The sequence below is a fragment of the Malaclemys terrapin genome, chromosome 7, assembly GCF_027887155.1.
Source record: "Malaclemys terrapin pileata isolate rMalTer1 chromosome 7, rMalTer1.hap1, whole genome shotgun sequence".
Taxonomy (NCBI): Eukaryota; Metazoa; Chordata; order Testudines; family Emydidae; genus Malaclemys; species Malaclemys terrapin.
Window position 1 is genome coordinate 117,796,747 of NC_071511.1, and position 22,644 is coordinate 117,819,390.

The 22,644-nt window shown below is 45.4% G+C and overlaps 1 protein-coding gene across 2 annotated transcripts; it reads right to left on the bottom strand.

Annotated features, from left to right (window-relative positions):
* Nucleotides 1–1,592: 1,592 nt before the first annotated feature.
* Nucleotides 1,593–20,956, bottom strand: TECTB (tectorin beta). Of its 2 annotated transcripts, none has more exons than XM_054035304.1 (11): nucleotides 20,886–20,956; nucleotides 19,756–19,855; nucleotides 17,310–17,500; nucleotides 16,640–16,782; nucleotides 16,464–16,536; nucleotides 11,525–11,628; nucleotides 11,358–11,441; nucleotides 10,620–10,782; nucleotides 7,465–7,534; nucleotides 2,593–2,625; nucleotides 1,593–1,804 (listed from the first exon to the last, which is right to left on the bottom strand). In XM_054035304.1, exons 2-11 carry the CDS (start codon nucleotides 19,829–19,831, stop codon nucleotides 1,752–1,754), a joined length of 990 nt encoding a protein of 329 aa, XP_053891279.1. In that variant the 5' UTR covers nucleotides 19,832–19,855; nucleotides 20,886–20,956; the 3' UTR covers nucleotides 1,593–1,751. The 2 variants fall into 2 exon arrangements, with proteins under 2 accessions (XP_053891279.1, XP_053891278.1); XM_054035303.1 differs by having other exon boundaries at nucleotides 16,464–16,563.
* Between the last annotated feature and the right edge of the window lie 1,688 nt (nucleotides 20,957–22,644).

Consider the following 22,644-nt stretch of genomic DNA (forward strand, 5'->3'; position numbering starts at 1 on the left):
CACTGGGATGAATGGAGGCAAATAAACACTGATTGTACCTACTGTATTCATTTTAGTCTCTTTATCATAGATACATAAAAGTTTGATGGAAAGACCTATCCATCCATCTCCTGGCCCACTGGAAGAATGTTCCTTTCTGGACATTTTCAAGTGTTTTGTTCAATCTGGTTTCAAATGTGTCAACCAATGGACCTTCCATCACTTCCCATAAGACACTATTCTACAGCCCAACACATCTCACTCCCGGGAAATGGTCATGTCTCCCTCTAGTGGGAGGTCCCAGAGGTGATAAATACCTGCCACCAACTGACAGCTAAGAATTGTTGTTACTATTATAATTTGTATTGTGATAGTATCTTGGGGCCCCAACGGAGATCAGGGCCCCATTGTACGAGGTGCTGTTTGAACACTGCAGTCAGGAGGCGCTTTTGTGGCAGCCGTACAACAAACCGGGGGTAGATTTGCTTGCGCTAGCTCGCTCAACAAAAGCAATGTAGCAGATAGCCCCCCCCAGTTAGAAGTCTGCCTGGAACCCTCCATATGTAGGAGTGGCCAGCCCCATGCTGCCCCCAGGCTGCCACTACACTGCTGTTTTTAGTGAACTAGCTTGAGCACGTCTAACATGTGCTGCCATCACACCTTCTGATTGGCTATCCATAGTGAGAGAGAGTCCCCGCCCCAAGGAGCTTGCACTTTAAATACTTCTCTAGTTCAAGGGGTGAGGATTTGTGCCTTTTGTGCTGCTGGTCATGCACGTGACCCTTGCCAACAACAGTGGTGTCTGTACATATGGAGCCATGCTAGATTATGTAGTTCTGCTTCTCCACAGAGTCAGTTTTTACGGCTAACATGGTTCTAGGTGCAAGTGAATGCAACATTTCCCATTGTGTGGTGCTCGGACCCCTGGTGGACACAAAGGGTAGGTAGAGGAGGGGAGGTGCAGGAGATGTGTGAGGGCTCAGTTTTGTATGGTGCTGAGCATTTGGGCCTGATCCTGATAATAATAATAATATATGGAGATATACCTATCTCCTAGAACTGGAAGGGACCCTGAAAGGTCATTGAGTCCAGCCCCCTGCCTTCACTAGCAGGACCAAGTACTGATTTTGTCCCAGATCCCTAAGTGGCCCCTTCAAGGATTGAACTCACAACCCTGGGTTTAGCAGGCCAATGTTCAAACCACTGAGCTATTCCTCCTCCCTATAATACCCATGAATAATCCTATTGACTTCAGTGGGACAGCTCATGTGCTCCACTGGATCATGGCTGAGTGCTCAGCCCCTTGCAGGATGGAGTCCTAAACTGAGCTGGGGAAATCTTTAACAAAACCCAGTGGAAGGGGGCTACAACTGGCGGGCTTTTTGTTTGTTCGTTTGTTTCTGAAGGGGGCTCCGCTTTGGGAAGTGCTGAGTTAGCCATGCCCCTGTGTTTCTTGCATAATAGAAACAAGCACCGTTTCACACCACACCAGTTCAAAGGGGAGATGTGAACAGCATGTGTAAGCCCTTGCCGTTCACTTTTCTAACATAACTGCAGAGACTGGGGAAAGAAAGATCAGCGTCATTATTTCCCATTATTATAGAAACAAAAAATCAAGCCATGTTTTATTTATTTCTCCTGTAAAACAATACAGTTTCCCTGCCCCCCCGTGAGTAAAATAAACATTGTTTTAAGTAGTAAAGTACAGTTACAAAGTGTGTTTGGGCTGGGGGGGAGGAGGAATATGTTAAGAACTGCAGCTGGGCTGTGTCTCACAGTAAAACAGCAGAGATTCCAAGCATGAAGATTAGATGACTGAGAATAGCTGCAAGGAAATCACAAAGAGTAAGGTAAGTTCTCAGCTGAAACCTTCAGATGTCTTACATTAAATTCTGTTTAGGTTCTTATCCTGTGCCCATCACCTTGACATCTGAGCTCCCTAAAGTGACGCAGTCTGTGTGTTAGGCTTAATATTTAGATTTTGAAATGTGTGTTACAAATCCAACCAGGAACAGAAATGTTTTCGTGGCATTTTTTGTAAGTTAGTGGAAACGTGGATTTGTTTCTGCATCTGAACGTTCTTCTGCGGTGATGGAAATCCCCAAACGCAGCAGCATAGGGCTAGTGCAGTGGTCTCCAAAGCGGGGTGTGCGCACCCCAGGGGGTGCGCAAGAGGATCCTTTGGGGTGCACAGCAGGAGGAGCGTTGCAGTTCGGGCGTCTTTTTTTTTTGCTTGGGGTGGCAAAAATGGTAGAGCTGGCCCTGCGGCACGGCAGGGGGTGTGTGCTCAAAAATTTGTTACTGATAGGGGTGCGCGATCAAAAAAGTTTGGAGACCACTGGGCTAGTGCATGAAAAGAAGAATGAAACTGACACTAGACAGAAAGGGCAACTGACAGGTCTAGTTTCACTGTCCAAGGTACCTCAAGTGCCAAAAAAGGAAACAAACCACATAAATGTTGCAAAATAAAAATTGATGTTGAAAACTCTTTTTCTTCTGTAGGAACTCTGTTTGCTCTGAGTAGATTTACAAGTTTTTAAAAAAGCATACGGGATCGATATGGACGGTTGCTTTCTGGGCTGGGCATTTTTGGTGTCTTATTTTGCTCTTTACCTGAGAAGTTGTAGTGACTGGATAAACCTCCGCCTGTATAATATTAGAAAAGAGAACAATTGGATGGCATTGTTGAAAGGAAGGCAAAGTCCAGCAGTGTGATGAGGGGGAACAGAACAGATAACATGCAGTAAGTATGTCACATGTTGCTAAGTATTTTCTCTCATGGCTTTAACATCTCTGCTGTGAGCTTCATGCTGAACAGGACTAATCCTCCTCCCGTCTCCAGGGCTAATTCTCCTCTTGCTTATATTGATGCAAGTGTGCATACAGGAACAAGAGCACGGAAGTCGGTGAAGTTACACCAGGGTAAGTGAGAGGAGGATTTTCATTTACACTAAAGGCTTCTTTATACCACTCAGGTAGCATAAAGGGGCTGTAAAGTCGGTGTTGATTTAATTGCCAAGTGCAAAGGGCCACTAGTGTAAGGGCTGGTCCACACTAACCCCACACTTCGAATTAAGATACGCAACTTCAGCTACGTGAATAACGTAGCTGAAGTCGAAGTATCTTAGTTTGAACTTACTGCGGGTCCACACGCGGCAGGTAGGCTCCCACGTCGACTCTGTGTACTCCTCTCGCGGAGTAGGAGTACCAGCGTTGACGGCGAGCACTTCCGGGATCGATTTATCGCGTCTAGACAAGACGCGATAAATCGATCCCAGAAGATCGATTGCTTACCGCCGGACCCGGAGGTAAGTATAGACGTACCCTAAATGAGAATTAGGCCAAAGCATCCGCACCAAAAGACTTGCATGTGAGGGCTGGATCCTCATAGACTCATAGACTCATAGACTTTAAGGTCAGAAGGGACCATTATGATCATCTGGTCTGACCCCCTGCATGCTGCAGGCCATAAAACCGTCCCTACCCCTTCCCTGGACTCTGCTGTTGAAGTCCCCAATCCTGTTTTTAGTGACTTCAATCGGCAGAGACCCTCCTGCTAGAGATCCCTGCCCCATGCTGCGGAGGAAGGCGAAAAACCTCCAGAGGCTCAGCCAATCTGCCCTGGAGGAAAATTCCTTCCCGACCCCAAATGTGGCGATCAGTAAGACCCCGAGCATATAGGCAAGAGTCTCCAGCCCGACCCCGTTAGCCATTATACTATTTACCCACCATTGCTTGGCTTTCCTTGACTACTATGGTTTACCATTAAACCATTCCCTCCATAAACTTATCTAACTTTATCTTAAAACCAGACAGGTCCGTCGCCCCCACCGTTTCCCTCGGTAGGCCGTTCCAATATTTCACCCCTCTGACGGTCAGAAACCTTCGTCTAATTTCAAGTCTGAACTTCCCCACAGCCAGTTTATATCCATTCGTTCTGGTATCCACGTTAGTACTAAGCTGGAATAATTCTTCTCCCTCCCTTGTATTAATCCCTCTAATATATTTAAAGATAGCAATCATATCCCCTCTCAGCCTTCGCTTTGTCAGACTAAACAACCCAAGCTCCTCTAGTCTCCTTTCGTACGACAGCTTTTCCATTCCTCTGATCATCCTAGTGGCCCTTCTCTGCACCCGTTCCAGTTTGAGTTCATCTTTTTTAAACATGGGAGACCAGAACTGCACACAGTACTCCAAATGAGGTCTCACCAGCGCCTTGTACAACGGAAGCAGGACCTCTTTATCCCTACTAGATATACCTCGCCTAATGCATCCCAAGACAGCATTGGCTTTTTTCACCACCACGTCACATTGTCGACTCATAGTCATCCTGCGGTCTACAAGAACCCCTAGGTCCTTCTCCTCTTCCGTAACTTCTAACCAATGCGTCCCCATCTTGTAACTAAAATTGTTATTAGTCATCCCCAAATGCATCACCTTACACTTTTCACTATTAAATTTCATCTTATTTCTGATACTCCAATTCACAAGCTCATTCAAGTCTCCCTGCAGGATATCCCTGTCCTCCTCCGAATTTACAACGCCTCCCACCTTCGTATCATCCGCAAATTTTATCAGCCCACTCCTGCAATCGGTTCCGAGGTCAGTTATAAATAGATTAAATAAAATGGGTCCCAAAACCGAACCTTGAGGCACTCCACTAGTAACCTCCCTCCAACCTGACAGTTCACCCTTTAATACAACCCGCTGCATTCTCCCCAGTAACCAATTCCTTATCCACTTCTAGATTTTCATATCGATCCCCATGTTTTTCAGTTTAACCAATAATTCCTCATGGGGTACAGTATCAAACGCTTTACTGAAATCCAGGTATATTAGGTCCACCGCATTTCCCTTATCTAATAAATCCGTTACTTTCTCAAAGAAGGAGATCAGATTCGTTTGGCACGATCTGCCCTTCGTAAAACCATGTTGTAATTTATCGCAATTGCCACTACCCTCCAGGTCCTCCACTAGTTTCTCTTTCAGAATTTTCTCTAACACCTTGCACACTACAGATGTTAGACTAACAGGCCTGTAGTTACCCGGATCACTTTTTTCCCCTTTCTTGAAAATAGGAACCACATTAGCTATTCTCCAGTCTAACGGGACCACCCCCGAGTTTACAGATTCATTAAATATTATCGCTAACGGGCCTGCTATTTCCCGCGCCAATTCCTTCAATATTCTCGGATGTAGATCGTCCGGTCCTCCCGACTTAGCCCCATTAAGGCGTTCAAGTTTTGTTTCTACCTCGGATACGGTAATCCCCCATCCCGAGTGCCCCTCTATAGTGGTGCTAGTATCCCTAATACCTTCATTGGCCTCATTAAACACCGATGCAAAATATTCATTAAGATATTGCGCCATGCCTAGATTGTCTTTAATCTCCTCTCTGGCAATAGACTTCAGCGGTCCCACTTCTTCTTTCTTTGCTTTCTTCCTATTTATGTGGCTGTAAAACCTCTTACTATTGCTTTTAATTCCCCTCGCTAGGTCCAACTCTACATGGCCTTTGGCCTTTCTCACTCTATCTCTACATTCTCTGACTTCACTTAGGTACATTTCCTTACTGATCCCTCCCCTCTTCCACTCTTTAAACGCTTTCTGTTTTTCCCTAATCGCCCCTTTGAGTCGGTCGCTCATCCAGCTCGGTCTAAATCTCTTGCTTAGTAATCTTTTCCCCTTTTTTGGAATACAGGCCTCCGACAGCTCATGCATCTTTAACTTAAAGTAATCCCAGGCTTCTTCTGCTTTTAAATCCATTAATACGTTTGCCCAATCCACTTCCCTTACCAGTCCCCTTAGTTTGTTAAAATTGGCCTTTTTAAAATTATAAACCCTAGTCTTTGATTTAATTCTGTTACTCCTTCCATGTATTTTAAACCGAATTAGCTCATGATCACTGGAGCCCAAATTGTCCCCTACTACCACTTCCTCAACAAGGTCCTCACTACTTGCTAGAATCAAATCTAAAATGGCCTCCCCCCTCGTCGGTTCAGTTACCACTTGATGGAGGAATTGATCAGCAAGCACTTCTAGGAACATCTGAGCCCTGTTATTGCTACTAGCGTTTGTTCCCCAATCTATATCCGGGAAGTTAAAGTCCCCCATAATTACACAGTTTCTGTTAGTAATTACTTCTCTAAACACATTAAATAGTTCCTTATCCATATCCTGGGTCGATCCCGGCGGTCTATAGCACACTCCAAGCACTATCCCCGGAGAGGCTCTAGTAGTCCTATTACCCAGTGTGAGTATTGCCCAGACAGACTCTGTGTTATCTAATCCATCCACTATTATTTCTTTACAGTTTATTTCACTACTGACATACAAGGCCACCCCCCCACCTTTACCCTTGTTCCGGTCTTTCCTAAACAGCGCATACCCCTCCATACCTGTGTTCCAGTCGTGACTGCCATTCCACCACGTTTCCGTTATTCCTACGATATCCGGTTTCAGTTCCTGGACCAAGAGCTCCAATTCCTCCATTTTGTTACCTAGGCTTCTGGCATTGGTGTATAAACACCCTAATGTATGTCGTTTAGCCCGTCTCCCATTAGCAGCACTATATGTTGCGGGCCTCCTTGTGTCCGTCCCCCCTGTCCTTCCTATGTCCAATCTCATCTCCCCGGCTATGTCTCCTCTCCTTTTACTCATCTTTTCCATACTGGAATCTGGCGTGGAGATTAACTGTGCATCTCCCAACCGTCTCCCCAAACTTCCTAGTTTAAAGCTCTTTTGATTAGATGAGCCAGCCTCCCTCCCAGAAGTCTATTTCCTTCCCTACTCAGGTGAAGCCCATCCCGCGAGAACAGGTGTCTGTCCCCGAAAGCCTCCCAGTGGCCATACATCCCAAAGCCCTCCTTATAGCACCACTCCCTTAGCCAACTATTTATCCTACAGTCCTAAGAGTGCTAACTTCTGGGCCCTCCTCTAAGGAGAAGTAGGAACAGGTGGACAGACGTGATGGGTTTGAGCTACATTTGTGTGTGTGTGTTGGGGTGGGGGGATATTCCTGGGATCCACAGTTGTGCAGATCCACCAGCCAAAGCGGCTTATCCATAGAAACATTTGCAGCACAGCTTCCCTGGCCCACAGCAGACTTAGGGGAGAATTCCCCCTTCCCCACCACCACCACAGTGGACCATCTCTGTATGCAGCCCCTTAACCCAGGGTGCACGTGTATTTCAGGATTATAGTCGCTGAACTCCATGGTTGCTTTATCTATGGAAGGACTTCGGAATTGGTCCTTCTACAGCAACTGTAGCAAAATTCAACCCTTCCAAGTAACCACCAAAGTCTAAAGATTGTTATTTAACTGCTGCTAATCTTCTCCATTCTCTGTCTAGGGACAAATTTATATGGGAGCAGTACCTCTCCCTCCTACTGTCATCCCTGCCTGGAGAATGACTCACTGGTCCCATATGTGACACTTTGTAAGAAAGAGAAACTCTTTTCCAAATAGAAAACATCCACACTTACTGTGCACTGCAAATTCCGCCGCTAGAACGCCTCCGGTTTGTTCGGTGCGTCGTTTTCGTTTTTCACACGGCTCAAAAGAACAGACAGTCATTTATTTTAAAAAAGAAACCCTGCAGTTTTCCTTGTTAGAAAATGAAATCTTGGCCAGTCCCTGTATTTTGCATTTTAAAAGGAAACCTGACAGACTCCAACAGGGCCATCCCTAGACATTTTGGTGCCCCCCTATGCAGCCCCCCCATGCGGTCCCCCTGACCCCTGCTGCAGTCCCCCGGGATGTAGCTCAGAGGAAGGGGTGGAATGGGGGCAGGCTGGGGCGGAGCAGGGGTGGGAAGAGGCGGGGCGGAGCAGGGGCTGGGACTTTGGGGAAGAGGTGGAATGGGGGCAGGGTGGGGCTGGGGCGGAGCAAGGGCTTTGGGGAAGAGGTGCCCTATGCCCAAATTTCCTGGTGCCCTATGCAGCTGCATAGTTTGCGTATGGGTAGGGATTGCCCTGGACTCCAATTACTAGCTCCTTGCATCACTCCTGAGAGGGGCAGAGCAGGACCAACACTCACTTTTCAAAGAAAATCCCTGTTCCATATTTTTTGAGAATCCTGGAGTGGATTCAAATGGGCCATAGGCAGCAGTCCTTAAAAAAATGACCTTCAAATACTTTAAGGTGCTGAAATGACAGCTGCCATCAAGACCCATGTCTTGTATCTAACCACAGACTTGGCCAACCTGCCCTCTCCACAATAGCTTAGAGAAACCCCCTCTAGAGGGGGAATGCAGGATTGATCCCAATGTGTTCAATCCTTGGCTGCTCTATAAGGTGATCATTGAGGATACCGCTATGGTTATTGCCAGCTGAGATTCCTGTCCACTGGGGAGTGGCCTGAGACCGCCAAATTCATTCCTCATAGACTGTCAGATATGTAGCATAATGCCTTCTGTCACTATTGGTCTTGGAATCAGTGCACTACAGCCTGAGTCATCTTGCCTGTGCCCTGCCCCTTCCAGATCTCATAACTTGTTTATTTTTACACAAGCTGCACATGGTAACTTTGATTTCCAGAAAAATACATTGCTTGTAACCCCAGAGTCACCACCTTGGTTCAAGCTTATCTGCAGCAGACACGCTGCTGGGATTCCTGGTCAGAATGGGCTTCACCAGCTGTTAGACTCCTGGAGCTCTTTGTGTCTGCCAATGAAACAATCCCCATCCTACACCCTCAGGCCAGCTGCAGAAGATTTGTGGCAGCTGAACCTTGATAATGGGAATACTTGGAAGTACTGAAACCACCAGCTTGGCTCTCTGTCAGGTTCCATTCCAGGCTCAGGGATTCATAGAATCATAGAATATCTGGGTTGGAAGGGACCTCAGGAGGTCATCTAGTCCAACCCCCTGCTCAAAGCAGGACCAATCCTCAACTAAATCATCCCAGCCAGGGCTTTGTCAAGCCTGACCTTAAAAACCTCTAAGGAAGGAGATTCCACCATCTCCCTAGGTAACCCATTCCAGTGTTTTACCACCCTCCTAGTGAAAAAGTTTTTCCTAATAGCCAACCTAAACTCCCCCACTGCAACTTGAGACCATTACTCCTTGTTCTGTCATCTGGTACCACTGAGAACAGTCTAGATCCATCCTCTTTGGAACCCCCTTTCAGGTAGTTGAAATCAGCTATCAAATCCCCCCTCATTCTTCTCTTCTGCAGACTAAACAATCCCAGTTCCCTCAGCCTCTCCTCATAACTCATGTGCTCCAGTCCCCTAATTATTTTTGTTGCCCTCTGCTGGACTCTTTCCAATTTTTTCCACATCCTTCTTGTAGTGTGGGGCCCAAAACTGGACACAGTACTCCAGATGAGGCCTGACCAATGCCGAATAGAGGGGAATGATCGTGTCCCTTGATCTGCTGGCAATGCTCTTACTTATACAGCCCAAAATGCCGTTAGCCTTCTTGGCAACAAGGGTACACTGTTGACTCATATCCAGCTTATTGTCCACTGTAACTAGGTCCTTTTCTGCAGAACTACCTAGCCACTCTGTCCCTAGTCTGTAGCAGTGCATGGGATTCTTCCATCCTAAGTGCAGGACTCTGCACTTGAACCTCATCAGATTTCTTTTGGCCCAATCCTCTAATTTGTCTAGGTCCCTCTGTATCCTACCCCTACCCTCCAGCGTATCTACCACTCCTCCCAGTTTAGTGTCATCAGCAAACTTGCTGAGGGTGCAATCCACACCATCCTCCAGATCATTAATGAAGATATTGAACAAAATAAGCCCCAGGACTGACCCTTGGTGCACTCCGCTTGATACCGGCTGCCAACTAGACATGGAGCCATTGATCACTACCCGTTGAGCCTGATGATCTAGACAGCTTTCTATCCACCTTATTGTCCATTCATCCAGCCCATACTTCTTTAACTTGCCGGCAAGAATACTGTGGGAGACCATATCAAAAGCTTTGCTAAAATCAAGGAATAACACGTCCACTGCTTTCCCCTCATCCACAGAGCCAGTTATCTCATCATAGAAGGCAATTAAGCTAGTCAGGCATGACTTTCCCTTGGTGAATCCATTCAGGTTTGTTTGCTTTATTTTCATAAATGATTTTGTTCACTTCTGGCTCCATGTGATAAGTGGGACATCCAGCAGGACTGGTAGGAGACTGTTTCCTGGCCTTAGTTACATGTCATGGGTCAGGGCTACAAAAGTTTCATAGAGCTGGTTGGAAAAAACAGTGAACATTTTTTGAAAAAGACGTGTGATTTTTGTTTTCTTTTACTGTTTCTTTCAAAATTGTGATAGTTTTTTTTTCACTCATCTCTATTGATGGTGGAAAATCCTGAAAAAAATTCTATAAAATCTTTCACTGAACTTTTTCCATAAAAAACCCCCCAACTGAATTTGCACCAAATCCTTTAATCAAACTTGAAATGCAGACATCAGCCTACTCAATATAGGGACAGTTATGTGCTGACTCCAGCCGCTACTCTTACAAGTGCATTGCTTTGGCTCCCTCTAGTGGACAGAACATAACCATGAAGAAACTTCTCTTGAGAGCAAAGAAACAGACCAGACCCCCAGATTCCAAACACTTGACTGGGGGCTGACGACCCTGGATCTGAATTTTGTTGCTTGGGCCCATCTCTAATTCTTAGCAGAAGGACTTACCACAGGGCAGGAAAACTTTTCACTGTCACATACGTGTGTCTCACAGTGCAGCCAGACTTTGGACAGTTTGGGGATGTTTTGGAACCGGAAAGCATTGAACTGGAAGGTGGCCCGGCTGTTTTTCCCATTTTCATGCACTAAGATAGAGTTGTCCGTCGCGCACCTAGATTGCACGTTGAAAAGCATCATGAGAACAGAAACAGCTGCAAGGCCTATCGGCCCTAGATTTCTGATGCGCTGCTTTCTTTAGCCTTCTCCGAATAGCAGTATCAGGGTACTCCCTTTGACTGAGACCGGAGTGAGACAGGCATTCATAATGCTCTGCTTGAACCCATCTTGATAGCCATTCTGCTCTTAGCTGCACCATTCTGACATGCAGGGGAATACATGGGTTGCTTGGGTGTCAGTGAAAGCAGAATGTGATACAGCTTCTTCATGCAACCTTCTTACTTTTGGCATCCTTGGATGATTTTACAAACATTGGAGGGACAACACAGTCCTCTAATAGGTAATAGCTTGTTACCTAATCTGTCCTGGACTATGTGCCTCAGTACCATAACTCATAGGCTGCTACTCAAACCGCAAGGCCAGTCCCTCTTGTGCACACTTTGTATGACTGTAGTTCCCAATATCACGCTTTGCCAACCAGAACAAACATGACCTTAAAACACCCAACTTAATATTCACATAACCCATCCAAGTAACACATCGTTTGGCCTCACTCATACAACTACCTACCCTTTTGTGATCAGTGGCCACTGGATTTGGTAGAAATACTCGGATGAAGGTGTTGCCCAGCAGTTGTTCAGAACTACTTTAAACCTGAGAGGAAACCAACCAATACACCGACATCAGCAACTAACTGTCAGTGACAGTTCCCGGTTGTAAATCAATATGTTTCATACCTGTTACTTAACCCCTTGGCTTCCACTCCAGCAAATACATCTGAACCAATTTCTGAGGTTTCAACGACAAAGGGAGCTTCTTTTTTACTTGAAAACTTGGCATTCTTTGAGAGAAAGAGGCAGCGTGCATTAATAACACCTCCAAAGCAAAGATGTGATTATGTAATAAAGCCAAGCACAGGAAAATAGAGTTCAGAGCTCTGGATTCCCTTGCTCGGGGGCAGAGGTGAAAACAAGCCAGTACGCCCCGGAACGGTGTACCGGCAAGAACCGGTTTGCCGTACCGGGGCAGCCTGGCTTCCCCAGGGGGCAATTTAAAGGGCCTGGGGCTCCCAGCAAGGGCTGGAGTCCCAGGCCCTTTAAATTGCCACCAGAGCCCTGCTGCTGGAGCCCTGGGGGCTATTTAAAAAATCCGGGGCTCCCGCTGCTTCTACTGCCCCGGTCCTTTAAATAGCTGCGGGAGCCCTGCTACTTCTCCAGGGCTCCCACAGCTATTTAAAGGGCCGGGGCAGTAGAAGCAGGGGAGCTGCGGGCCCTTTAAATAGCCCCCAGAGCCCTGGGCTGCTGCTGCTACCCAGGGGGCGGCACTTACCTTACAGGCTAGGCTGGGGCTGGCTCTGACTCCCTCAGCCACGCCCCTTCTGCCCTAAGCCCTGCCCCTTCCCGGGGCCAGAGCTGGCCCCAGCGTAGCAGTAAGTCACTGGACTTTCACCCCTGCTCGGGGGTGCTCTGATATGGGATCAGACACGATTAGCTTTACATATCACTATATCTCTCCATCTTTGCTAACAGCATTTCCCTCATAATGTCAGATCACAACAGTCACTAACATGATTAAGGCTTAAATTACCAAGTCGAGTTGCAGGGGGGGCTCAGGAAACCATCTTCCTTTTGTCAGGAAAGGGGCTAGCCGGCTACCTTATTTTTATGTCAAGCAAGAAAGAAGAGGCTTCTGCAAAAGACGGTCTGAGTGTGTTTCACTGAACTGACAAGGTTTGCATGCTGGCGTCCTTGGGACCCTGAGCCTAACAGCTTCTCCTTGCACTGTAGCAAAACAAAGCTAGTAAGAGACTGAAACTGTGTAAACAAAAGTGTGGTGTCCAGTTCAAAGCGCCATCTGTCTGGTTAGATAGATAGATACACAGCCCCAAAGCTCCACAGAGCCATCTTTCATCTGTTTCTTCCCTCGCTTTGTTTCCTAACTTTCTCATTCTCTAGCACTTTTTTCTCACATTCCTCTGGACAAAAAAAGCCTAGAGACATTACAGCTGTCTCTTGTAGCTATAGCTTTGAAATATCCAATACGCTGCCTGTATTGAACTTAACCCTAAAGACTGTACCTAGGCTAACAACCATGGGATGCTCCGTGACATTAAGAACTCTACACTGGTTTATAATTGCTTAGCCTTGTTGCAGAAGGAAGAATGGATGATGGGGAATGCAGAAACTGGATGTGTCAATCCTCACAGGCTCTACGACACTCACTACCCACAAAGATGGCCAAGAGAAGGTGGTGAGGGACGAGGGATAAGAACACCGTACTTATGGCTAGGATGGAATTAATCCTGCCTGCCTGACTCGGTGGCTGAGGAAACGCATCATGGTACAAAGTTCCTGCTGCCACCTAGTCCCTTGAAAGTGCTGGTAGGAGGTGGAGGCACAAGTATCTGTTTAAAGGACGGGGGAACTCCTACTCCAGTGTGAGCTGCCCAGGAGCGGCCGGAAGAATTCTGAGTCAGGCAAAATCCCTCCTGCAGTGAACCGCTGAAGTGCGCACCCCTGCCCCTCATGTCAAGTACACTCGCTCCATCACATCTGCTGCATTGGCCTCGTCCCAGTAGCAACTTATTGACATGTTGTTTTTTGTAAAAACAGCAGGTGCTTTCTATTTGGAGGGCCCTGGCACATTCCTCAGGGTTTAAGACTTGGAAGGGAAATATAGGGCTCCATGCTGCCCTCTGCTGGGAGAAAGCAGAATTTTCTACAGCCTTTTTTACAACACAAGGTAATGTTAACCATCCTGAAGACACTGGGGAAGGTATTTGTTATCTTTGGCCTGAGGTGATTAACATATTTGAAGGCCCGAGACAGCCACAAGCCTAACTCAACATGTTGTTTTAAGATGCCAGCATAGATACTATGACATGCTCTGCCAAGAAACAGAAGGAACCTCCAAGTAATGCTGAAGCTACAAATGGGTTTGAGCATCATTAATCCTAACCCTGCAATGAGCTGCACTCGTGAAGCTGGTTTTCCTGACCTGTACCACCTGACATTGATTTTTCTATTAGTTTCTTCCCCCAGTTTGTTTATTTCACTATGACTTTCATAGGTGCCCATACCAAATTGTGCAGGTGCAAATGCTTGTGTGGGCATGTTGTTACTGAGTCTGTGTGCACAAAGGGCCATCAAAGTAGTTGCATGCAAATGGTTCTGAAACTCAAGCCCCTTATGCTTTTTAGTTTCATTCTGAGCCATTTGGCGTCACCATGAGAGCGATTAGCAGAGGTGGGAGGATCCATTTAGTGCTAAAGCAATATTCTGCCCCAAACTGGAGCTGTTTGAATAGTACAAAGAATGGAGCTGATTGCAAAACAATTTCCATCCTGCAGGACATTTTGATATTTTGACCTTTTCTTTTCATCTTGAATTGGGATGAGAATGAAGTATCAAAACTTTTCACTGAATGAAAAGTTCCAAAAAAAATTTTTTTTTGGTGGGGGGGGGGGAATATTCTGTTTCAATCCAAACATAATGTTTCATTTCCTTTCTGCTCAATGTTAATCTATGAACTGCTGCAGTGCCCCCCGGGGATTGTAGCTCTGGGTCCCTCATTCCATTATTCTTCCCTATAGGCCCTCATGCACCATACAGAGTATGTCCCCCCAAATGACAATCTGGTCTAACCCTGCTCTATGATGACTCTAATAGCTGTAAGAACCTGCCATGCTAGAACCTGGGGGTTCTGAGTCACTGATGCTATCGCATCACCACAGGAAGCTTAGGGGGACCCTGTGATGCTGGTAGAGTGACCAGATGTCCCGATTTTATAGGGACAGTCCCGATTTTTGGGTCTTTTTCTTATATAGGCTCCTATTACCCCTCACCCCCTGTCCCAATTTTTCACATTTGCTGTCTGGTCACCCTAGATGCTGGACTCAGTAGGAGGTAACGCCCAGCAGGACTTGAGTGGCAGCTCCTCGCAGCCCACTGACTATCTGGACTGGCACCAGTACTTAAGCCAGGAAGCCATTACAGGGAGCTGTCTAAGAAACAACATAGACTGCCTGCCTGCCTCTGCTTCAGACCCTGTGTGTAAGAGACCTGAGACTCCGGCTTCTGACTCTGCCTGTCTCCTGACACCTGTCTCTTGTTTTGCCTTCTGGCCTGTCTTGGACTCTGGCTTTCTGGGACCCGACCGGGCCTGACTCCCGCTCTGACCACTAAGTCTGACCACTCTGGTTGTGACAGTAGCTCAGCAATGAGGAGAAAAGAAACTGCACTGTCTCATGAGAGAGTGAGTCTGGCTTGGAAGCCGGCCCCCTTGGGCAAATGGGGACATGAGTGACTCGTAACTACAACTCCCATGAGGCAACAGGGCAGCTATTTTGGGGCTGATGGAAAATTCCACCAAAACTGAGCTTTTTCCCATTTTCTAAAGAGACAATGTTTTGTTCAGAATATTTTGAGCAGCCCAAACAAAGTAGTGATTCACTTATATTTTGCCAATACATGTCATGAGTTAGCTCCACCCTTATTCATAGTGGTCATTATTTGTGGTCGGTGAGTACTCAAGGAGGACGATTGGCTGTTTGTGACTCCTCCTTGGAGCCTCAAGAATTTTAGTTCAAATAATTAACTTGGCTAAAGAACAGACTGGAAATATCTCGTTCATTCTCCATCATTTGTTATTCTCCCATCATTCAGCAAGGAACTAGCAACACTGTGGTACTGTGGTACTTAACAGATCAGTCACACACCACAAATAACAAACATAAGCAGGGACCAATGCTTTTGGTTGTTGGTTCCCTAAAACCAGAGGGGATGGGGAAGATTCCACTGGTACCCTAACTCCAGTACGTATAGGGGAAGATTTCATCTATCCAAGCCCTGCAGATGATCCATATGCAAAGCCTCCCCATAGCCTGGCTTCAGGAGCTGGCTCCATATCATTACTAGTCATTAGTGTTGTGATTTATTCATGTAAAATCTAGGCTCCTGGGCTACCCTCCACTTACCCTGTGATTTGATGGAAATAGATTCAGGGATTGGTTGCTGCTCTGCCAATATAGACAGCCTCCCCTCCCCCGCCCCGGACCCCTGAAAAGGTGGTAGAACTTTAAAAGAAAATCTTGCTGGCGTGGGGCAAACATTGGAAATCAAATCCAGTGTGAACTAAAGATCTCCGGGGAACACTAAACAGCCAGCTCATCAGAGAACAGCTAAGCAAATTTCAGGAGGAATGAAAGGGGCTTCTATATTTAGTGAGACTGGAGGATCGCAGCCGTGTCTGTGGATTCACACTGTTCTTTGTTTAGGCTAGAAGCAAAGTCTGGCTGTTTCTTCTGACACCAATCCAATCTGTAACCATGCAAGAGAGAAACACGCCTCTAGTCAGCGAAATCTGGGCCACAAAGGGACATTATGTGTTTTAAAAATGTTATAGGAGCCACCATCTAGATTGATCCTTCTTAATGTATTAGAAATAAGGACTCCCTATAATTCCCATGTTAATTATCTGCTACATAGTGACCGTGTGCTCAGTACCGTACAAAACAGAGGATATGTGCTCCTTTTCCCAGGGCTTTCCCCCTCTTATGGCTGGATTCCCTTCTCACGGACGCTGGTGGAAATATGGAACGGCGCCCATGAAGTGAGTGGACTCAACCCAGTGAGCAGGCTCTGACAGAATAACTACCGGATGACAAGGAGCACTTACAGAGTAGAAGTTGAGGGATAATTCACTTTCAAATGAACCGGAGCTCCCATTCTTCACATGGACTGTCGCCACTCTAGAAAATTGAGAAAATGCCGTATGACTGAAACATATGCTATTGATAATGGAGCCAGCCCCGTGCTGAAAACGGGGGAGTCCGTTCCTCCTGGTGGAGTTACCTTTGGTCGAAGGCAGCCTGGTTGACCAAGTAGTTTGCATGGTACGTGCAGGTGAATGAGTAATTCACAGGCTGGCTCTTCACAATGACCGAGCTGTCATTGGAGATGATGGAGTTGTAGAAGTGATAGATAGGGTTTTTAAACTGTAGTCGGGGGGACAAAGAGAGAAATGCCGGCAGTGAAAATTGGATGCAGACAGGGACCTCTGCCTGACGTTTGAAACAGGAAAAGGCAGTTCTCGTGTCATAAATGATCAGCAAACAGTCTATTCTGGTTCTTTATGCATTTGTGTTACAGTAGAGCCTTGAGGCCCCATATGCCGAGAGCTGGGCACACAAGTAATGAAAACTGTAATGTTAGTACATGCACACAGATGAATTGCACGTGGACCTAACCCCATATGCATTTTGGCTGCGCCAGGAATGCAGGACCATCTGACTTCTCACATAAGTGTCAGTGATCCATGATATTGAAAAGCACTAGAGCCTTTGACAAATCATCAGAGATTACATCCTTTCTGCCTCAGTTACAGCACATATAGCCTGACCCAAAGAACATTAATGGTCATGGGAATCTTTCCACTGACTTCAGTGGGCTTTGGAATGGGCCCATGCTGTACAAAGTATCTGCCAACTCTTGGGAAGTGAATTTTTGCCCATGATGTACTTACCTCTGATTGAGTTCCACAGTAGGACTTGTTTTTGGGTGATAAATCTGGAATCGTGAATTGGTAGTATCCCGAATCATGAACTCCATTGTAGCAAATGCCTCCAAGAGCCAATTGATTAACCTCCCATCCATAGGGACATTCGGGAATTTTTGTAATGATGGTTTTAGGATAGCAATACACCAAAATGATGTCTAAAAGGAAAAAATACAGGTATTCTAAGTTGCATTTTCCTGCTGAGACTGATCTAGATCTGAACTTTGTGGGTAGTGTTTACATCTGGAGTTTACATTTGGACCTGCCTTTACCTCAAACTGGATTAAGGATCTGATCCAGGACCACTAATGTCAATGGAAGTTTATCTACTAACTTTAAAGGAAGCCTGTTTGAGGCCCATGGGAGTTTGGCATTTGAATCCCATTGGATTTATATCAATTGGGATTTGCCTGGCTAAACCCCTTTAGGTCTCTTTGAAAATCCAATCCATTAGCCTAAATCTATAGAGCAGGAGTAGGCAACCTATGGCACGGGTGCCAAAGGCGGCACGTGAGCTGATTTTCAGTGGCACTCACACCGCCCGGGTCCTGGCCACCGGTCCAGGGGGCTCTGCATTTTAATTTAATTTTAAATGAAGCTTCTTAAACATTTTAAAACCCTTATTTACTTTACATACAACAATAGTTTAGTTATATGTTATAGACTTATAGAAAGAGACCTTCTAAAAACATTAAAATGTATGACTGGCACGTGAAACCTTAAATTAGAGTGAATAAATGAAGACTCGGCACACCACTTCTGAAAGGTTGCTGACCCCGCTATAGAGCAAACCATAATAATCTAAATTCTTTGGGTGAAATTCTGTCCCATTGGAGTCTGGGGGAGTTTTGCCTTTGACTTCAGAGGGGCCAGAATTTCACCCTTTGTGTCAATTTTATTGAAATTAGAACAGCTAATCAAAGAACAAAGAAAAATGAAGTGAAATTGTACTACAATGAAATTTGTCAGATTAGAGTACATTAATGTTATGGGCCCAGATCCTTAGCTGGTGTCAATTAGCATATCACCATTGACGTCACTGAAAATAACCTGGGCAAGTGTGTTTGTTGTCTTCAGTAGACCTACACCTATCCATAGCAGCTTTAGATCCAGGCCATACTATTACTAAAAGTTCATATATTAATACCCATCGCTGTAGATACAGCGCCAATGTAAACATAATTGTCACAATTTTCAAGCCAAAATGCAGTGTGCAAAAGATGAAACAGACCAACCTTTTTAATAATGATGAGTACAGAGACATGAACATGAACTTGAACATGAAGATGAAGTACAGATATTACACATCACAGCTATAGGGTTGCTTACTTGGTCTTGCGGGGATAGTGTGTCTTATTTACTTGGAATCAGGTTGCATGAATTTGAATATATAAAAAGTAAAAGCAGCCTAAACACTAGTGGGCTGAAAATTGAAACCAAAGAACACAGCTGCTTATGGGATACATAGGGCTTGATCCTGAATTCACTGCATATCCACAGGCTTTGCTTTGAGTTGTGGGTGCTCAAGGAAGACAGGATTGAGAATGTAGTTGTGGAGACATTAATAATTTCCACTTTTTTTTAAATCAATGAACTTTCAAAACTCCCAGCCTCATCCTCCCTGTAACTGCGCTCTGATCCTGCACCCACCCACACAAGTAACCTTGCACACATTAGTAGGCCTACTGAATTCAGTCAGGCTACTCACATGAGTAAAGCTCCTTACTCATGCGCATCTGTTAAAATTCATCCATAGCTCATGGAAATGATTCCTGCTGATCCATTTTGTTGACATACACGCAGTGGACATGCAGATAAAGTGATACTTCATATTCTAAGGACTCCTGGATAAATTTCTAATACATGTTCTCTAATTTTTGAAAGTTGCAAGCCAAGGTCCCAGTCCTGCACTTAATCAATTGGGCTCCCAGGCAGAATTCAGTGGAGGATCAGAAAGTTACTTCCCCCTCAGTACAGTCCCCTGGTTATATATGTTAGGTTTCCAGCCCTACAAACCCTTAGGCACACCAGTAGTCCAACTGGAGTCAATGGAACTACTCACATGAGTAACGCCTGTTTATGTGGCAAGCTGCAGGATGTAGCCCTTGATATGTTAGAATGCTTTATGTTCATTTCTATTTTCCGGGCTGTTTTAGGCCCTGATCCTGCAGAGATGCACACATGCTTAACTTTATACACTGTGACTGCTCCTTAGTTTGGTCTTAGTTTGTTTTCTGTGCTAGCTGAGACTAAAGTCAGAACAATAAAAACGGTGCCAGAATTAAAAACTTTAGAGCCTATAATTTAAATCCCGCAAGACAGATATTTCATTGCTACCTAACCAGAAATCCTTTGGCTTCTTTTACCTGTGAGAGAAGATCTTATTTAGAAAAATAAATTGAAGTTATTTTACCTGCTTTATTTGGATTGCAAGGGGCTGCGAAGGCTTGAACCAAGATGTTCAGCAGATAAAGAGCAACAATCACCATTTCTTCCAAGGGGCCGAGAATACACTGGTAACAAAAGCAGAGTTTGCCTTTTAGAATGCTGTTGGGTCTTAACACATTTTTTTAAAATGTTGATTTTTTTAAAAAAGAGAAAATGTCTGAAATTTTCCATTAATTGCAATCATAGAATTGTAGATGTGGTTGAACATACTCCCTAGTCACTGCTGGAAAAATCATTTTGATATTGATACATCATCTAGCTTGATTGCAATTGCCGCTCAGAAATATTTACTGAGCACTTCTGCCTCTTTGGCGTCATTATTGAGAATTTTAGCATCTGAGTCTAGTAATGGATCTGTACCACTGCTAGGGTTTTGTTGTGGGTTTTTTTGTTCCTATAAAAGTCACAGAACAAAAGAGCTACAAACATGAATGAATCGAAATTAGACCATGAATATGAAGGAAAAAAGACAAGCAGGAAAAACAAAATCAAGCAAGAAAATAAGAAAAGAGAGAAGAGCTCATTGGAAAGAGGAAGAAGTGTAGAGGTGAGTAAAAATACATACTTTACTTATTAGCCAACCAGAGAAACTATTCCCATATTCAGTTCGGCTGGTTGTTATCCTGCAATATATATCTCCCTCTCTCATGCAAAGCTGTTGAGTGAATGATGTGATTTCTCCTTTAATGTTAGCCTCTGGGTTTGCAAAATAGCAATATGAATTAATAGTATTAAGAGTTCAGTCACAGACCTCAAACCTGCAAGCTACTCTGCACCAATGCAGGCATGCCCCAGCACAGAACAGCTTGCAGGATCAAATACTTGTATTTTTCCATACTAGACACTTTTTAGGTAATTCCTGTAGCTTATAGATCACTCAGCACACAGAAATAACAAGTAGCATTTAGCCAATAATGTGTCCAGATAGAGAACCGATTTTTTCCTTGGAATTAGTATTTTCAACACAAAAACATTTTCAATCAATCAGCCTGTTTTTCTAATAATATATAAAATGTTTATACTGGATATCCAAGTGACAATTCCTTTAACAAAATCACATGCACCTATAAGAAGTTTAAGGAATATAATACCTACAAGACAAGAACAGGCAAAGGATTCAGGTGTTCATTCTCCCTGTTTTATTCTGTTAGCTGTGTATCTGCTCTTCCCAAGATGTCTTTCTTTCAAATGAATCCAGCTGGCGTTATCGTCACTTTATATAGGCCATCTTGTGAAAGGGACCCATCTTTGGTTAAAGCTCAATCAACCAGTAGTATCCAATAGGGTAGGATGGTCAAAAAGAATTGTACAAAGTAACTGAATGGAAAGTTCAGTTCCCCTGCTCTAGATTAGACATTATTAACGCTATCTGAATGAGGTTGAAACATATTTATTATGGTCTTCAAACAGAAGTCTGCTAACCGTATGAAAGTTGCACCAAATTTGTTTTACATCTTAACTTGGAAGATTGTGGATTTTTATTTATTGGCAGAAAGCCAGTTGCCTGCTGGCTGAAATCTGCTTGCTTAAAAGACACTGAATGCCCATTGGGTGAGAATTTCAAACAAGCACAAGGGAACTATGTGTCAGGAAGCAGGGCCTGCAGCAGACCCACTCTCCAGGCAATCTAAGAAGTGCAGTTAGCCTTTAGCAGGCTGCCTGATTCGCTCCATCACCGGACTGGTTGGACGGAGCAGCAGACTGACTCTTCAGACCAGCTGCAGCAGCAGTTCACTGGCTGCTCAAAGCATTTGCCCACAGTTATGATAGGTCCTGTGCCTGCTTGGTCCAGCCCTGCTCTTACCTTAACTCACTCCAAGTTACCTGGTCTAACGCTTGGCTCTGATTTCTGACCTCTAACTTTGGGTCTAACCCTTGGCTCTGGCATCTGGCTGCTAAATTCAGTTTGGGCTTTGCCTCTGTCCGTGATCCTTGGCTTGGGCACCTCTCTGCTCTGACCACTAGGCATGACTGCCCACATCCTGGTCACGGATGCTACATGCCCAACTCTTATCGAATATCTATGGGAGTTAGGGCCTAGCTCACTTGGGTGTTTTTGAAAATCCCACCCCCTAATGTCACTCAGACACAGGAGAGAATATTCAATAAATTATTTGCCAGCGTTGGGGCTCTTTCATATGTCAGTAGATTTTATTATCCTTTAACAGAGGCTAGCATGAATCCAAGCTGGAATATATTCCCTTAGGTGGGACTTGCCTTTTGCATCTAATCCCAGAAAAGTGTCCATAATGGGTAAAAGTCACCCTTGTGCGGAGAGCCAGATCAAAAGGCCTATACACACCATGCATTGTGGCCAGCTGAGGCTGCAAATGTATGTGGGTAGCGGCACATGTAACCTGTGGCTTCCCCACGACACGGTGTTTTGAGACAGTAGATCATATGGAGACCCAGTGATCATGACTGTAGCTCATCCACATTCTGTCCTTTACCAGGCTGTATACTAGGAGGTGCTAAGCCTGCCCTCTAGCCCTGCTACCAGTGCTCCCTCTAATTTCTTACATCCATCTGCAGAAAGAATTTTGTTACGTGCACCGACATGGAGGTGATGTGTGGTATGGATGGGGCCGAGGGGTTCGGAGTGTGGGAGGGGGCTCAGGGCTGGGGCAGTGGATTGGGATGTGGCGGGATGAGGGCTCCAGCTAGGGGTGAAGGCTCTGGGGTGGGGTCAGGGATGAAGGGTTCGGGGTGCAGGAGGGTGCTCAGGGCTGGGTCACGGGTTGGGGTGCGGGAGGGGGTACGGGCTTTGGGGTGGGGTGGGGATGAGGGGTTTGGGATGCAGGCTGCTCCAGGGCTGCGGCAGGGAGAGAGGACTCCTTCCAGCCTTCTCTCGCTG

Coding starts and splice junctions, on each gene's coding strand:
- TECTB (XM_054035303.1), bottom strand. CDS start 19,831: ATGGTGATTGTTGCTCTTTATCTGCTGAACATCTTGGTTCAAGCCTTC. Junction 16,783..17,309: donor ACTGTGGAACTCAATCAGAG/GTAAGTACATCA, acceptor CCCCGACTACAG/TTTAAAAACCCTATCTATCA. Junction 2,626..7,464: donor GGCGGAATTTGCAGTGCACA/GTAAGTGTGGAT, acceptor AATATTATACAG/GCGGAGGTTTATCCAGTCAC.